Source organism: Cynocephalus volans, chromosome 15 (genome assembly GCF_027409185.1).
Source record: "Cynocephalus volans isolate mCynVol1 chromosome 15, mCynVol1.pri, whole genome shotgun sequence".
Lineage (NCBI taxonomy): Eukaryota > Metazoa > Chordata > Mammalia > Dermoptera > Cynocephalidae > Cynocephalus > Cynocephalus volans.
The window spans coordinates 56,682,048-56,698,690 of record NC_084474.1 but is presented as its reverse complement, the minus strand read 5'-3'; the positions used below and the strand labels follow the sequence as shown (position 1 = coordinate 56,698,690).

The 16,643-nt window shown below is 43.5% G+C and overlaps 1 protein-coding gene across 2 annotated transcripts in view; it reads left to right on the top strand.

Annotated features, from left to right (window-relative positions):
- Nucleotides 1–16,643, top strand: part of VPS13B (vacuolar protein sorting 13 homolog B) — a 794,525-nt gene that overhangs the window by 762,847 nt on the left and 15,035 nt on the right. For both annotated transcript variants that reach the window (XM_063079322.1, XM_063079323.1), the window contains exons 55-58: nucleotides 3,058–3,176; nucleotides 8,911–9,716; nucleotides 14,023–14,199; nucleotides 16,328–16,498. In XM_063079322.1, the coding sequence (XP_062935392.1) occupies nucleotides 3,058–3,176; nucleotides 8,911–9,716; nucleotides 14,023–14,199; nucleotides 16,328–16,498 (1,273 nt within the window). The remainder of the gene's footprint in view (nucleotides 1–3,057; nucleotides 3,177–8,910; nucleotides 9,717–14,022; nucleotides 14,200–16,327; nucleotides 16,499–16,643) is intronic.

Here is a 16,643-nt window from a genome sequence, read left to right as displayed (position 1 = left end):
AATTTCTCAACTCTGCTGTTAGCAACAATATGTAAAGAAATGAGCATAGCTATGTTCCCATAAAACTTTATTTACCATACCAGGCAGTGAACTGGATTTGGCCCTGCACTGATCTGGAACAGTCTCTGCAGCAGGAGAAGGAGGCTGGTTCTTTTATGCTTTGGCTCCAAAGTAATACCTAACAATTCTGTCTTTAGCCCATTGGCCAAAACTCATTACATGCCCATACCTAACTGCAAGGGTTAGGGAATATAACCATGCTCTGTGCCCAGAAGGAGAGGAGAGGTAGACATGGGGGGGAGGGAGGACTAGAAATCTCTACCACAGAAGCCACATTTAGAAGATGTCCACTCTGATCATCAGACTTCTCTTTACTGAGTGCCAGGCACTGTTTATGAGTACTGAAGAAAACAGACAGAAAACTATCGCCCTCATGGAGCTTACACAGAGACCATGATGGTTAATACACTAAGAAGGAGGAGTATTTTATACACTTCTGTTCTGAATCTGTTAATTTTCATCTCATTATTTCTGTAGTTGGCATTTTCACCAACTAGTTGTGAGCAACTTGAGGGTATGATTATATCTTCTCTGTGGCTCATACAGTGACTGATTCTTTGTAGGTATTCTCTAAGTGCTTGTTAAGTAATTGAATGATCAAACCATCAGACCAAAGCAAGGATTTACCTTAAATTTCTGGGGGTCCTGAGTATAGGTGCCTAATTTCTCTGTCACTTGGGTACCTAACTCCCTAAGCCCTAGAGCTGGCACTATCAAAAGGCTTAGAGGTGTAAGTTGTTTTTCTGTATGTGAAAAAGACAAGGATAGGCCCCAAGGATTAAAGTCTATATTTCTCGCATTCTCAGTGGTGAGTGAAAGGGACACTCAGCAAAAATTACTCTCCAGAGTTTAGGTTTTTGCCCAGAAGTACCTTAAAGGTTTAAGTAAATTTGCTTGCTTTCAAAAGTCTCTTGGGCAGTTAACAGAAATGGTCAGCTTACCTTTATTATCTTAGAAAGTACATGTGTCCTCATTTCATAATGCCTGAAGATTATTTTGAGAATGAGCAGAACAATAAGTATTTCTCTATTTTGACCCCTCCTACCCTCCTTTGAGGGTTGGTAGTTCTGATTTTTAGCCCTGTCTGCTAAAAACCTGGGGTATGCACTGATGTTCATTAAGCAAAGAGAATAATACATAGATGGGAGCATAAGCCTTAAGAAGGTTTTGTACCAAGTGAATAATCCCATATCTTTCAACCTAGTAAAAAAGCAATTGACTCACTTTACATGTCATATGAGGGGATGGATTTTATAAATGGGAATGTTTCTCAAAGAATATCTATTTTGTTTTAGGTTTGTGAGCTGGGCCATTTTTAAGCCATTAAGTTTTAATTCCAAATTTTATCAGAGTCAAATTTAATTCTTACCTTGGAACAAATTGGGCACATTTACAATACAGAGTCTTTTGAAACTGGTATTTTTGCAAAATAATCCATTTGGGAAACATGTCCATGGAGAATACAGATACAACAAATTGACTCATTCCTGCCCTCCAGAAGTTTACAATCTACTGATTTTTTTTTTTTTAAATTTTCAATCTAGTGATTAAGTCAGGCATATAAACAGGTAACCATAACACAAACAAGAAAAATTTGTGATCAAATAGAAATATGGTTAAAACGCTTTTAGAAAGCAGGAGGAGGTGTCAAGCCGAGGAAGGAAATAGAAAAATTAAAGAATAACTTCATAGAATAAGGTGTTCTTTAAGCTGCATATGCACAGATACACAGAATTTTGAAAAGACTTGTATGAGGAAAAGTATATCTAGGAGCAGGGAGTGGTGAGTCGCAGGCAAGGGCAGCAGCTGTAGAATGAAAAAGAAGGCAGCAGTGGAGGAACTGGGCAGAACCAGAGGGTCTGATGACAGTGGGCTGCAGGGGAGGAGCAGAGGGAGGAGGCAGAGAAGACAGCCAGGTGTCCTGGATGATGAAGATGGTCGGGATTTCTGGAGGAGGAGTCACTGCACAAGAAAGCAGCACACTGACCTTGAAGTTGCTTCCAGATGAGTCTGTGACTCTCTCCTGTGGCTCTGGGTATGCTGTCTCTGATACCTCTTCATGTGGTCAAAATTAGAATACATTTATTACCTGTCGAGGAAGCACCTAGCTTTGTTCCTGCAACCAGGAATTTTTAGTCCTCTTTTATTTTCCATTCTAACGATAATGAAGGGCCCAGACTTGGACTGAATTGATATTGAAAATCATGAGAATCAATGTTCCCAAGCATAAGAAGTTTCTTGCCTCTACCCTCAGGTAATCCTGCCTGTGCACATGGTGTTCTTGGAGTTGTTTTTCAAATAGTTCTGTTCTGTTTTCAAATATTTATTCATTTAAGCAACATAGGTATTTAATGCTGAAATGACATCTGTCCTGCTGGCCTCGCACCTGGCTTCTGAGATAGAACATTTTTTTTAGGTCTTAGTCCACCTTCTCATGGTAGAAAAATTAATTTTGACTCCAAGCAACTTAACTTACCTAACATTCTTGTCACAAGTTTTGTTTGGTACCTTGAGGGGATTATGACATGTCTTATTGGTGGGTTTTGGTGTTTCGTGTGGCATGGAAGGGCACCCTGTGGTAGTAGGCCAACACTCAAGAGCCTGAAAGTTTTTGCACATTGCATTTCAAGTTCTGAGTTTTAGGGTTTTTTCCCACAGAGATCCATATGCATACATAAAGTGGGCCCCATGGCTGGACTCCAGCCCATACAGAGTTATTTGCCAATTCCAAAGAAGCAGAGAATGAAGCCACTCGTGCCCCATCATCCATCACTTTTTTTCTACGAACCTTAGCTAGATATTAAAAATCTGGATTTGATCTTTTTTTTTTTTTTTTTTTTTAATTTCAAGTCAACGGAATAGCCTGTACAGATAGACATAAAGAAATCTAACCAGAAAGTATTTCTGGTATTGAATCAGAACTTGAGACATTTGAGGTCATCCATTTCAGTAGTGTTTTTTTATTTTTAAATCAGATTCTGAATATTCTTTTTGCAGGTTGTGTTCCTGACTGGCTTTGGCTATGTGTACGTGGACATTGTCCATCAGTGTGGCACGGTCTTCATCACTTTAGCCCCAGAAGGAAAAGCAGGATCTATTTTAATTAATACCAACAGGTAGGTTTAATAGTAGCAGTATAGTATGCCTTCTCATCATAATGCTTTAAACCTACTATTTACCACTCTGTCATCGCTCTCTCTCTCTCTCTCTCTCTATATATATATATTTTTTTTTTTAAAGCTTTTGATTAGTTATCATATAATCCATAGGAAGGATATGGTTATTAGCATTAAATCATACCTACAATAGGTAGCAATGTATCATCTTTCTTGGGTACTCCTTCCAGTTCTTCTGTCATAAGTTTAACAAACTGATTCAGAAACTAGGATATGCATCATAGAATTATACTGTTGTTCTTAGTATGAAATGCAAGTTACTACTTCTTTATCCACCTGACAACCTAGTAAATAGTAATTAGACTTAGCAATTAGATGTAGATCAAATATAAGTACACCTCTTACAGCCACATTTTCCCCTTTTAAACTGAGTATTGCCATCAGGTTTTAAAAACATAAACCAGACAAAGAGTTAATGTCAACTCATACTCAATAGGAATAATATAATGTTATCCCCTTCTTCCAAAAACAAAAATAAGGGCAATAGACAGGAACAGAAAATTCTAGGAAGAGGAAATACAAGTAATCAAACAAATGCAAACTTAAATAAGATGTTACTTATCAAATTAACATTGATGTTCCATCATATACAGTCCCAGTAGAAGTGAAAATTGGTACCATTTTCTGGAAGGCACATTAGTAATATGTATTAAGAGATTTAAAATCCCTTTGGCTTAGAAATTCCACTTTTAAGAGTGTTAAGAGTTTAAGAATTAAGGAAATAAAGTGGGCAAAATATATGCAGAGATGTTTACTGCATTATTAATTATAATGACAAAATATTCAGGTTACAAATGCCTATCAGTAGGGAAATAGATTATACATAAATGTACCATAAATGGTACATCCACAGAAAAATAGGTCTTATAGCATTTTAATGAAATAGGAAAGTGAATATATGTTCTAAAATCAAGCAGAATATAATATTGAATATATAAATATGATTCAAATTTGTGTCATCTGTACATATATATACCCACAAATACAATATATAGACACACACGTACTCACAAAAAACACTCCTAGAAATAAGACAGAAAGAAAAAGAAAAACAAAATCAAAATTGCTAATAGGGGTTAGAAGTGATTATTTAATAATTTTTGTATGTTAATTTTTATAATAGCATTAAATTCTTCTTTAAAAAATTTCTTGCTTTTATGGTTAAGAACTCATTAATTTGGACCCTGCTTATTTGAATTTATAATATATCAAATAATGTTGGATAGAGTTTTCATTGCTCAAAAGTGTTTGTAAAAAATTAACGGTGTAACAAAATTGGAGACTAAGTTTAAAATTGTATAGCACAGAATTTTAAGCCTACACAACTATTTCAGAAACATTTTATCTAGGGCATAAATGTTAATGGCAATAGCAACAACCCATACATACATTCAGTGGTAGAAATAAGAAAGTTACACGTGTTTACTTGTACTTCCTTAAGTAATTTATTCAAGAAATGTTTTTCTTTTCTTTTCTTTTTTTTTTGAAAACCTATAAAAAAAATTTTTAATATGTTTTTGGGGTTCAATATTGATGTATGTTGATCAAGTCAATATTATTAGCATATACATTATTGCAAATCATACTTATTCTTTATGCCCCTCATCCAATCTCTCCCCCCCACCTCTCCCTCCCGCCTCCCACCTCTGATAACCCTAGATTTCTTCTCTTCTTCTGAAAGAGTAAGGGTTACTCTGTTGATTTGTTGCCCAAATGATCTGTCCAGTGCTGAGAGAGGTGTGATCAGCTCCCCACTATTATCGTAGAATAGATGCTTCTTCTGTCACTCTGGAATGGGCTTTGTGGAGAGAGACGTCCTCTTCTTTTCTTTGATCTCCACTGGTGACTCTCCTTGTGTCAATGCACTCAAGTGGCTGGTGGGCCATCTGCATGGTGGTTGTGGCATCTAGCCACTTTTGTGGCAGCCGTGGCTATTTTGGTGGCTGTGGTGGGCCATCCACATGGAAGTGGTGTTTTTGGCTTGCTCCCTGCTTGGTTGCATGAGGAGGAGTCAGTCCCCAGATCCATTCCTCAGGACCCCAGGTGGGCTCCCTGGCAGTGGTGGTATACCTGGTTGCAGAAGGAGGGGTCGGTCCCCAGGTCCATCTGTTTTTACACTCTAAGATGTTGTTGTGGAGCAGTTGGGTGGGAGGGGAAGAGGGGAAAGGGGGAGGAAATAGGGTGGGAAGAGAAGGAAGGAGAGGAGGGTGTAGTTGAGGCCCATGGCATACACCCCCTCATTCCTGCAGGAGAGACCAGGGGGCTTCCACTGGTGGCTTGGTTGTTGCTGGGCTGAATGCAAATATCAGGGGGGTGTGGCCAAAGCCCTCTGCCCCCCACTGCCCTGGCTTGAGAGCCCCAGGTGTTTCCTGCAGCAGCTCAGTGGTCATTGCTGGGCTGGGTGTGGGTGTCAGGAGGGTATGGCCAAGGCCCAAGGCCCCCCACCATCCTGGTTTGGGGGCCTGGGGTGCTTCCTGCAGCAGCTCAGTGATCATCACTGGGCTGGTTATGGGTGTCGGGGGGCATGGCTGAGGCTCCTGGCCCTCCTTCCTGACTTGTGAGCCCAGGAGGCTTCCAGTCCTTCTAGGTGTTATAGGTGCTCTTTGGTGAAATGAGACCTTTACTGGGTAACATAAAACTTTGTCTCCGGTCTGTGGGTATTTTGTTTTTTCTTTCAGTTCTGTATTGGATTATTTGCTGTTTCCACCACTTAAACTCTGCACTGGAAGTAATTTGTTGTCCTTTGCTTACTTCTAAAATGGGGGAACTTCCTGTGGGGACCAGCACTTGAGCTCTGTGGTTGAGCTAAATTGCTGCTTTGCTGCTGATTCCCTGGGGAAGGCTTTTTGTGCAGCTTTGGTCTGAACCTGAGTCTTTTCAGCAAACTGCACCCCCTGCAGTTCTGTATTCCTGACCAGTCTACACAGAGTAGGCCTGTGCTAATTGGAACACAGATCAGCTGTCCATGCTGTGCCCCAGTATTCCCCCGGTGGGCCTGTCTCCCTCACCACCCGTGCTTCAAACACTTTTCATGGGGTGGGCCATGTGCTAGTCCCTTGCAGTGATTCACTGGCCTCTGAGTGGCTCCTTTTTCAGTTGTCTGTGGCTCCTCATTCCTATGTGGGTCCACAGGAACCCTGTCAGTGGTCTTGCTGGCCTGGCAGCAACCAGGGCCCTCTTCTCCCCTGCAGCCTCCAAACAACTTCATACGAAGGGCACAGCTGCAATTTTTCCAGCTCTTGCTCCATGTGCTCAGCAGCTCCAGCCTTGAAGTGGTCGAGGCTCGAAATGATGGGAGAAATCCTTTCTTTCTCTTATTGTGGCTTGTCCTGCCTTTATGCACTCCATAGATCTCTCCTCCTCTTCCCCTGAGCTCTAGTAGCCTCAACTTGTTTGTTGTTACTTTTTAATAGTTGTAAGTTGGTTGATTTGTGCAAGAGAGTGATGCTGGGGACTGTCTATTCCACCATCTTGACCAGAAGCCAAGAAATATTTTTCAAGTGCTTACCAGATACAGGTGCTCTTTTAGGGACAGGAATACACCAGTAAATAAAGAGGTGAAAATCCCTACCCTTGAGGAGATTACATTCTTATAGGAATGGAATGAGGGGGACAGACAATAAACATAATAAAAAAGGAACTTTTATGGTACAGCAGAAAGTCAGCATTTTACAGGGATAGAAACAGAGCCCTGTAAGAGGGGTCAGGAGTGCCAGGGCCTAGGGACAGGAAGAGTGTAGTTTTAAACAAATTGGTGTGGGTAAGTCTCACCAAAAAGATGATATTTGAGCAAAGAGTTGAAAGCAGCAAGCGCAGTTATATGATGGAAGAGCTTTCCAGACAAAGGGCATAGCCAGTTCAAAGGCCTGACACAGTATGCTTGGCCTATTGGAGGAGCAGGGAAGAGGCCAGTGTAGGCCCAGTGAGGGGAGAAGGTGACAGTAGTAGTACAGAGAGAGCGCGCTGGGAGGAGGGAGACATTGAGTAGGGCCTGGTAGGCCATTGTAAGGACTTAGTTTTAATTCTAAGTGAAATGAGGAAGTCAGTGGAGCATTTTGAGCAGAGAAGTTACACACTCTTAAATTTTTAGATTATTGGCTGCTTTGTTGAAGTAGACTGTAGAAAAACAAGGGCAGAAGCAAGAAGGGAGACTAAGGAGATTATTACAGTGATTCACGCTAGAGCCATGGTGGCTTAGACTACAGGGGTGTCAGTGGAAGTGGAAAGAAATTGTCAGATTCTGGATATACTTTTAGGGAAAAACCAATGGGATTTCCCTGATACATCGGATAAGCATTGAAAATAGAGGCATTAAGGATGTCTCAAAATTTTGGTCTGAGCAGCTGGTAGGATGTGGTTGACTGAGATGGGAAAGACTATCTGTAGGTTTAGGGGGGGTAAGATCAAGAGTTTGATTATAGACATGATAAGTTTAGATGTCATTTAGACATCTAAGTGACTATGTGGATAGGTGGTTAGACATACAGTATTGGAATCCAGGGGGAGTTTTAGGTTAAATATATACTTTGGAAGTCATCAGCATAGAGATGGTATTTCAAGTCATGAGACTGAATGAGATCTGCAAGGAAGGGAGTGAAAATGAGGACAAGAAGAGGACCAGCAGCTGAGCCTTAGACACCTTAAGTTTAAGAGATCCAAGAGAGGAAAAGAGAGGAAGAGGGATTTTCATGGTTGACTGAGGATGAATGACCAGAGAGGTAGAAGAGCTGAGAGAAGACACATGAAGAAATCGCTTCCCAGAGGAGTGAGTTATCAACAATGCCAAAGGCCACTGGCAGGTCAAGTAAGCAGAAAACTGAAAGCCCATCATTTGACTTAGCCAAGTGGAAGCCACTGATGACCTTGATGAGAATTGTTTTGTTGGTGGGGAGGGGGCGGCAGGCAAAGACCTGCTTGGAGCAAGCTTCAGAGAGAAGGGAAGGAGAGGAACAGGAGATAATGTCTGTAGAAACATTTTGGAATTTTTATGGAAAGGGAATCAGAAAAATAAGTGGTAGCTAGAGGAGGAAGTAGAGTTACAAGGGATTTTGTTAAGATAAGAGAAATAACAGCATGTTTATAAGCTATTAATAATGATGAAAAAGAGATGTAGGAGAGGGGTGAATTTCTGGAGCAACGTCCTTGAGTAGGTGAGAGCAGAGTGATTTAGAGCACATCAGGGGGCTCGCCTGAGATAGGAGCAGGGCAGTCCAGCTCTAGAAATGGGGGCGAGGAGGACAGCAGTGCAGGGACTCAGGCCCAGGTAGGTGGACAGTGGTGGCAGGAGTTCATGCTAAGTTTTCTTCTGCTTGCCTCACTTTTTTCAGTTTAAGAAGTCTTAGTTATTTTATTATATCTTTCTGCTTTGTGTTCATCATAATAGAGAATTAGTGCACAAAGACTAGAGGGATTTTGGAGTAAAGATCTGGTGTTGATAAGGGAAGCACATACAGAAACATGACAAAAACTTGTAATAGTCCCATTGGGAACATTTCCCAATACGGGTGGAGTGTGGCTGGCTCTGTCCAGACACGATGTACTGAAAGTTAAGTTCTTATTTGTTTCTTATGAGAATCTGATGTCCCATCAGGAGGTATTTAATAAGGCACTGTCATTAAAAAAAGAAGAAAGAAAAGCAGAGGGAAACTAATGTTCTTTTCCCTTTCTCCTCTAGAACTCTGGAGAAGATTGTTACATTTAAAATGTTCATCGCTCAGTTGAGCCTGGCAGTCTTTGATGACCTCTCCCACCAGAAAGCATCGTCTGAACTTCTGAGACTCACACTGGACAATGTTTTTCTCCACATGGCCCCAGGCACCGGTCCCCTCCCTGGGGAAGAGCCCGCTGCTGCACTCTTTCAGCTTTACTGTGTGGAAGTCTGCTGTGGGGACCTGCAGTTGGACAACCAGCTTTATAACAAGTCCAATTTTCACTTTGCTGTCTTGGTCTGCCAGGGAGAAAAAACAGAACCAACTCAGTGTTCCAAAATGCAGAGTCTCCTTGTATCCAGCAAAGATTTGGAAGAATATAAGGAAAATTGTTTTATCAAGCTTTGCATCACCTTAACTGAGGGCAACAGCTTCCTATTTGATATTAATGAGTTTAGTTTTGAATTGAAACCTGCACGGTTATATGTGGAAGACACATTTGTATACTACATCAAAACTTTATTTGACACTTACCTTCCTACCAGCAATCTGGCTGGTCAATCCCTGCAACTCTCCAGTGGTGAACAGGTGTTGCCTGTGCAGGTCAGACAGCATGCCAGGGCCTTGGTAAATCCCGTGAAGTTACGGAAACTGGTGATACAGCCAGTGCATCTGCTCGTCAGCATCCACGCTTCTCTCAAGCTGTACATAGCCTCCGACCACACTCCTCTCTCCTTCTCAGTGTTTGAAAGAGGCCCCATCTTCACCACTGCGAGGCAGCTCGTGCATGCCCTGGCAATGCACTATGCCGCTGGGGCCCTCTTTAGAGCAGGTGAGGATGCCAGATGAGGGTCTGTGATGACTAGAACCTGGGCAAAAATGACATGCTTTGGAGTAGTGCCTTATTCAAGACATAAGGAAGCAACTGATGAGAGGTGATATGCATGGGCTTTACAGTTAAACAGAACTGCATCTAAGTCTAGACTCTGCCACTGATGGATATAAGGCCTTGGGCAAATTATTGAACCTCCCTGAGTCTCAGTTTCCTTATCCATAAAAGGGGTTTTAAGATTTTTGAGATCAAATTAAAGTATGTAAAGTATGCAGCATTTTGCTTGGCACTTAAATACTTAAGTAATAGTAGCCATTGTGTAACTTAGAATTTTAATTCAATTTAACAAACACTTTTTTAGCACCTTGAAGGCACAAGGGCCTTTCTTAGCACATGAATCAGCCAGGAAAACTAGTCAGCCCTTGAGGCCTGGGGCCTAAAAGAAATCCAGTTCTAGGCTGTTAGTTTTCTTCACTGCTGTTCATGAATGAACAGGTGAGAAATTCAGGGGTTTTGTATGTCCATAAGATATGTGAGGAGCCCTCTCCCCATCCGGTGCTGCACTCACTGCCTATCTCAACAGATCCCAAAGACAGTATGTCTCAGCCGCTCCTCAGACCTGAGTCCAAAGAACAGCCCTTGCTCCCTCTTCCCAACCTCTGAAACAGCACAAGTGGCCTCCTGCTGGCCACGGACTGCTGTCTCTTAGGGGCTCAATGGGAGCAAGCAAGGCTTCCCTTTTCAGTCTGCAAAAGTCTGCAAAGCGTGGTTAGAATATGTGTACAAAATTTTGTGGGGAGTACTCTGTGCTAAAGATTGAGTGTTGGGAACCATGTGGCCTCAGCACATTTTATGGTCATCGGCCTCAGAGCATGTTTTCCTGAACCAAGTTCACTAAAGTAGTTTTCAGTGTCATAATCTGGTTCCTCATGGTCCCAAGAATTCAAGTAAAGAGCACCATCCAGATTAGGCCTTGTCAGTCATTCCCAGTAAAGAACATGGAAATCTTACTTTCTGAAAATAACAAGGGAAAAAACCTTTGTTCTACCCACTTGGTAACGTCATAGCTAGTGAGTGCATTCCTATCTGAGATTAAGACTAGCAGTAAATGACCCATCTATGTTATTGCCATACTGGTAAGATGACATTTTCTCCATAATGAAATTCATACAATGAATAGGGCTATCCAGAATTCTTTTATAAAAGAAAATGGCAAGATCAGGGAGAGGGCCCTGTCAGACCTATTGTTTTGATAGCTTGCTCAACAACGAGGAAAATATTTCCCTCTTGCTAAGAAATAGTTTAAAAATAAGCAGTTAACATCTCAAATTTAATAGACATATATTTATAAATAATTCCAGAAACTCAGCCTTTTGGGGAGTTTTTGCTGTTAGCATGAGAAGCAGGCTTGTAGGTACTGGCTCAGATTTGAGGCCTGAGAAGGAATGAGGCTCTCGTCCGGACACTGTGTGATGCTGAGGTTCGGGGCACCTGTCTGTGCCATGAGCTGGCAGAGAAGCTCCATTTATGGTACCAAGTAACCGTGTCCCTGCAGCCATGTGCTGAAGTTATCTCTGTATTATGTTTAATGAGCTTTCACAAGAGCAGTTTGGATTTTTTGTAATTCCCCTAAAAATCCTCTAAGGAATTCTAATATAGAGGGCAAGTTTTTAGAGCCTAATGGGAAATCCTGTCACTAAAATCCTATGGGTAATCTGCAGATCACTGAAAGAGAGCAGTGACTGGAGGAGTAGGAAAGGGGAAGACGGCCAGAGGTACCAACCCCAGATAGAGAAGTCTTACTGAGAGTGGACCCGCGTTCTTGTAGGGAAAGGAGAGGGCTGGCCTGGGAGCGAGCAGGTGGCACCTGCGTCGCATTGCGTCAGCTTCACCTACTGAACTTGAGAAGTTTCCTGCCTGTGATGGTCAATAACACCCTGACCTCATTTCTAGGGAAATTTGTGGAGTCACCTTGAAGAGGTTTTAAAAATAAACAGTAATTGGAAATGAGTAACTTACCCTATTTGAAGGAATGTGGGCTTTATAATTTCCTGAGGTCCCTCTCTACCCTCAAGTCTCAATTTGATAGGAAGCCCGACAGACTCCCTTTTTCAACAAGACTTCCAAACAAGTAAGCAAAATATACACGAGGGCACTTGAAAAAGTTCATGGAAAAATAGAATTAAAACATGATAGGAATCTTTCCATAGACTTTCTGAAGTACCCTCATATTTGCTTCTGTAGGAAGATAAAGAAAGAGTACCCTTGGATACTTCCTGCCCTTTTCTGGCCAGCTCAGATGCCGCTGAGATGTGGCAGTGGTGCACACATAGCCCTCCCAGTGGGCAGTGCTTCCGGCTTCAGTGGTCACAGTCCGGGAGACCCTAGCCCCACCCTTCACGGGCCAGAAAGAGCAAGGAAGGGCCCCCAGCAGCCGGGCGGGAGCGAGCTGGAAGGGCTGGGGCTTCCCACTCCCTCTGTGCACCCGCTGCGCTGGCCTGAGTGGACCTGTCATAGAGTGGTCTTTGCTTGTCAATAGCTACTCTCCTTTCTTTATATGTGGAATCTTTGGAGGAAAGGGGAATTAAGATGTTTAGACCAGACGTTTCCTTCGGGAGAAACTTAAAACCATTCCAGACTAAAGGGAATCTGCTGTTTCTTTACCTCCAGAGCGGGCCCTCCAAGGAAGAATATTCCATAACTTCCCACAGTACCCTGCCTACTCTTTATAACCTGGACTCATGGAAGCGGGGCCTAGAGGTCGGGGGTGGTTAGGCTTTGGAATCAGGTAAACCTGGGTTGGAAACCCAGCCCACATGTCTAGTCAGTCGGGAGATTAGGAGCAATTGACTTCACCTCTGAGCCTCAGTTTCCTCCTTTTCCTGTCTGACTGTAAGACCATGGAGACATAGTAACACCATGTTGGTTTTGCCTCTGCTTCCTGTGCCTAGTCCAGTCCCTGAACCCAAGCAGCAGCTCATTCATTACCTAGCCTGAATTTATTTGGAGGTAAAAAGAACTTTTCTTGCACAGTTGCTGTGAGAATTGAGTTGAATGCCTAGCACCCACAGGCCATTCCATTTGTAATCTTCATCTTCTGGAAATTATTCCCTCCTTTGACCTAAACCCTAATGTTACCAACCTAATAATGTTCCAGAAAAGGGAGGGGGCTCCAAATTTAGGAATATCCCTGTCTGCATGCACTGGGCAGGGGAACTCTTTAGGACCTTGGCTTGGCTCTTACACCCACACCTTTCTGATCCTCTCAGATTGGTAACTTGACTGAGGATCTCTGTGACAGGACTGTCCTCCAAGAACCTTCTGGTGAGGGAGGGATGGCTCCACACAGGACTGTCCCCACGGCCTTCCTGTTACAGCGTCTTCAGCCCCTGGTCAGAGGATTCCTGGAGGAAGTTGTCTTTTTGGACTCTTCCTCTTTTGGTCCTTTGGCCCTTGCCTACCCCTCCAGTCCTCTGGGCCTACAGTCCCAAGTCCCCACCCTGAAGAAGACAGGGAAGGGCAGCCCCTGCTGGACTCTGCACCCCAGCCACATTGCCATGAGGCAGCGGACGTAGCAATCAGGCCACTGAGCAGGCCAGCTCCTGGCAAGCCCTCACTTAGATAGGAAACCAGATCCAAAGCTACCCTCGTGGGACATTCACAGGGAACACTCCCCTCTCGCTAACCTAATCAGTATGTCCCTGTCACCGATGTTTACACAACCAAAGCTGAAGTCGAATAGGGAGGCATTTGTCTGGCTCCAGCCCTGCTCCAAAGGGAAGCACTCAAACCAGCAAGGTTGGAAAAGATTAAAAATAACTCCTCCATCCTTGTCCAAAGTTTGTATCCTCTTCACAACACCCCATTTAGCATCTGGCCTCTTCCCCCTGACCAAGCATCTCCTCCTCATCTTGGTACCTCTGCTACTTCCCTGCGGAGTCTTGAGAGAACTTCCCAGCCTGTGTCACCTGCAGCCCAACAAGCACCTTTCCTTGGGCTGGTGGGAGTGGCTTTTCCCTGCACATGGATCCCTTTTAGCAGGAATACAGGAGGCCCACGCCAGGAAGTCATATTAAAGCCATTTGTGAGGCTGCCAGAGGACCACTTTGATTTATAAAGTATGAAAGTTTGCCATTTATGAATTCACAGTGAATGAGTTATTTCCCTTATTTTGCTCCAAAGAAGCTTATTACATTCTCAATTCTAGTGTGAAAAATGAATTGTAGGGGAAATGGGTCACTTTTCACAAATGTTGAAAGTGCTGTATTTGAGGTTTCGGTAACCCCATCCCTTTGGTCCATTGCAGGCTGGGTGGTTGGATCTCTGGAAATCCTCGGCAGCCCTGCAAGTTTGGTGAGAAGCATAGGGAATGGGATCGCCGATTTCTTTAGGCTTCCATATGAGGGGCTGACCCGAGGCCCAGGAGCCTTCGTGAGTGGAGTTTCCAGAGGGACGACATCGTTTGTAAAGCACATTTCCAAAGGTAGCTATTTCATTTCCTTGTAGTAAGGCCTTAATTTTATTCCTTCCCTGCCTTCTGTTTTATTTTTAAAGAATGTGTTAAAGTTTTAAATGCATTCAGATTGCCTCTAGCTTTGTTTGGCTTGTTAGCTTGCAGTAAAATGTTGGATTTGTAACAAAGCTCATATATAATGTCTTATGTTTTTAACAGATCACTACTTGCCTGTAGTGTGTGAAAATGTTTCAGAAACTTCAGAATTTTAAGCCCCCCATTGGGAAAACAAGGATTGGCTCAACTGTTATTCCATGTGATAAATACAGAAATATTAAAGGTGTTCAGGATTTCTGCTAAACATCAGAAATCCTACACTGCGTTGCCTCATCATATTTTTTTAAATGTAGATACAGTTGTCATAACTGTCTTAAGGATATGGATCCAGTTTGACATGGAAGTGGGTTTAGAGATCAAACAGCCAACTTCTCTCTAACACTACACGTAAACAGCGCCATCTTGTGGTCCAGATAGGTCATCGGGCACAGAGGCCAAACTGCTTCCCCACAAGAATATTTTAGTTTTATACGTTTGTGTTTGCTTAATGATATTTTGATCAGGTCGACAGTGACTTGGGAACTAACACAGGCCATCTGAATCCCCTTTTCCTCTTAGCGGGAGGCAGAGAAAACAGGGCAAAGGGCTTTTCCCCATAATAAGCATTTCACCGTAGACAGTGCTGCAACTCCATTATGGGTGGGCAGGTTGTGGAAGTCTCTAGAAGGCCTCAGAAGAAGACTTGAGCTTGAAATATGAGAATCCATGATCCATAGCGGGGATGAGGGACTATGGGTGGGGGGTTGGCAAGAGAACAGCAAGAGCAATAAAAACAAATTCCACAGACAGTGAAAAAGGACCACTCCCCCAGGCCCCAAATCATCTGGGGAGGCCTGGAGCAGAGCTGCAGAAACTCACCAGATGAGTCACTGGCGGATTTCTCACTCTTGACACTGGAATCTCTGTGGTTCTGTTTTTATTTTAAAATAAGACAACCAACACCTGCTAAATTCAGCAGTAATTTTAGCATATTGACTCACTGGATGTTTTTCACACTTGTTCTCTCCTTCTCTTAGCAAAGTCTGTTTGGTTTGCTGATTTGTGTGCGTGTGTGTGTGTGTGTGTGCGTGTGTGTGTGCGTGTGTGTGTGCGTGCGTGTGTGTGCGCGTGTGCGTGCGCGTGTGCGTGCGTGTGTGTGTGCGTGCATGTGTGTGTGCGTGTGTCTGTGTGTGTGTATTTTTTCTTCTCAGATTACTGGGAAAGATGCAGCTGCGAAAACATCTGCCATTTCTTCTTGAAACTGGATGCCTGATAACAGATGAGTTAGCTCATTAGCTTCACGAAATGTCCATTGATGCCTTTCAGTTTTGGTCATTGAGATATATGCAGACTTGCTGGAGGGAGTTGGGACTGTTTTGAGCAAGAGGCTGGAATAGCCATATGGAATTGTGACTGTCACATGATTTACTCCCTCATTGTCCTCACCTTTTTTTCAGTTAACATCCTGAATATCAAAATTATACATATTCTTTGTGGCACAATAATTACTTCCTCAGAGTGTTCAGTGTCTCCTTTTATTTTGACTGAAGTACTAAGGAGGGAATAAATTTTATTCCTAAAGTGGAGATATTTCTTCACAGTCTGTCTAAAATTCAGCAACATAACTTTAACCTTTAAAATTAGAGCAGGCAAATTTTAACCCTCAAAATTAGGCCTCAATGAGGATTTCAAAACTAACTCTTTTAACCACACTATGACAATTAAATGGTAGTAAAGGATGGTTTCATATAAAGCTCTGGGCCCCTTTGTGGCAGCTGAGATTCCCGCTCTAGCCCTGTGCAGTGCCATCACCCTTGTGCGTAAATGTTCGTCTTCCCCTCACTCTCCTAAGGCTCTTGCTTCAAATTGCCCAAGAGGGACCCACTGTCACTCACCACTGGGCATGACCAGGAGGGATACAAGTGTCCCCACCACCCCTTCTCCCTGCTCTCTCCAGCCCTCTAGGACCACTCCCTGCTTCCTCCAGCCCTCCAGGACCACTGTCCTGGGGTCCACCACGTATGTGACAAGGCGGCCAACCTCTGTGCTCTTGTGCCCTCAGGTACTCTCACGTCCATCACCAACCTGGCCACAAGCCTGGCCCGGAACATGGACCGGCTCTCACTGGACGAGGAGCACTACCACCGGCAGGAGGAGTGGCGGCGGCAGCTCCCCGAGAGCCTGGGCGAGGGGCTACGACAGGGCCTGTCTCGGCTGGGCATCAGTCTGCTTGGTAAGGGGCTGCAGGGACTCCCATCTGTCTGCACTGCAGCTCTGCTGAGGTGCAGGGTCTCCCAGGATTTGGCAGCTTCACCTTCTGCCTGGGGATGGCTGTGAAGTGCTCAGAGAGGATAAGGCACTCACTTGTGTCCCTACAG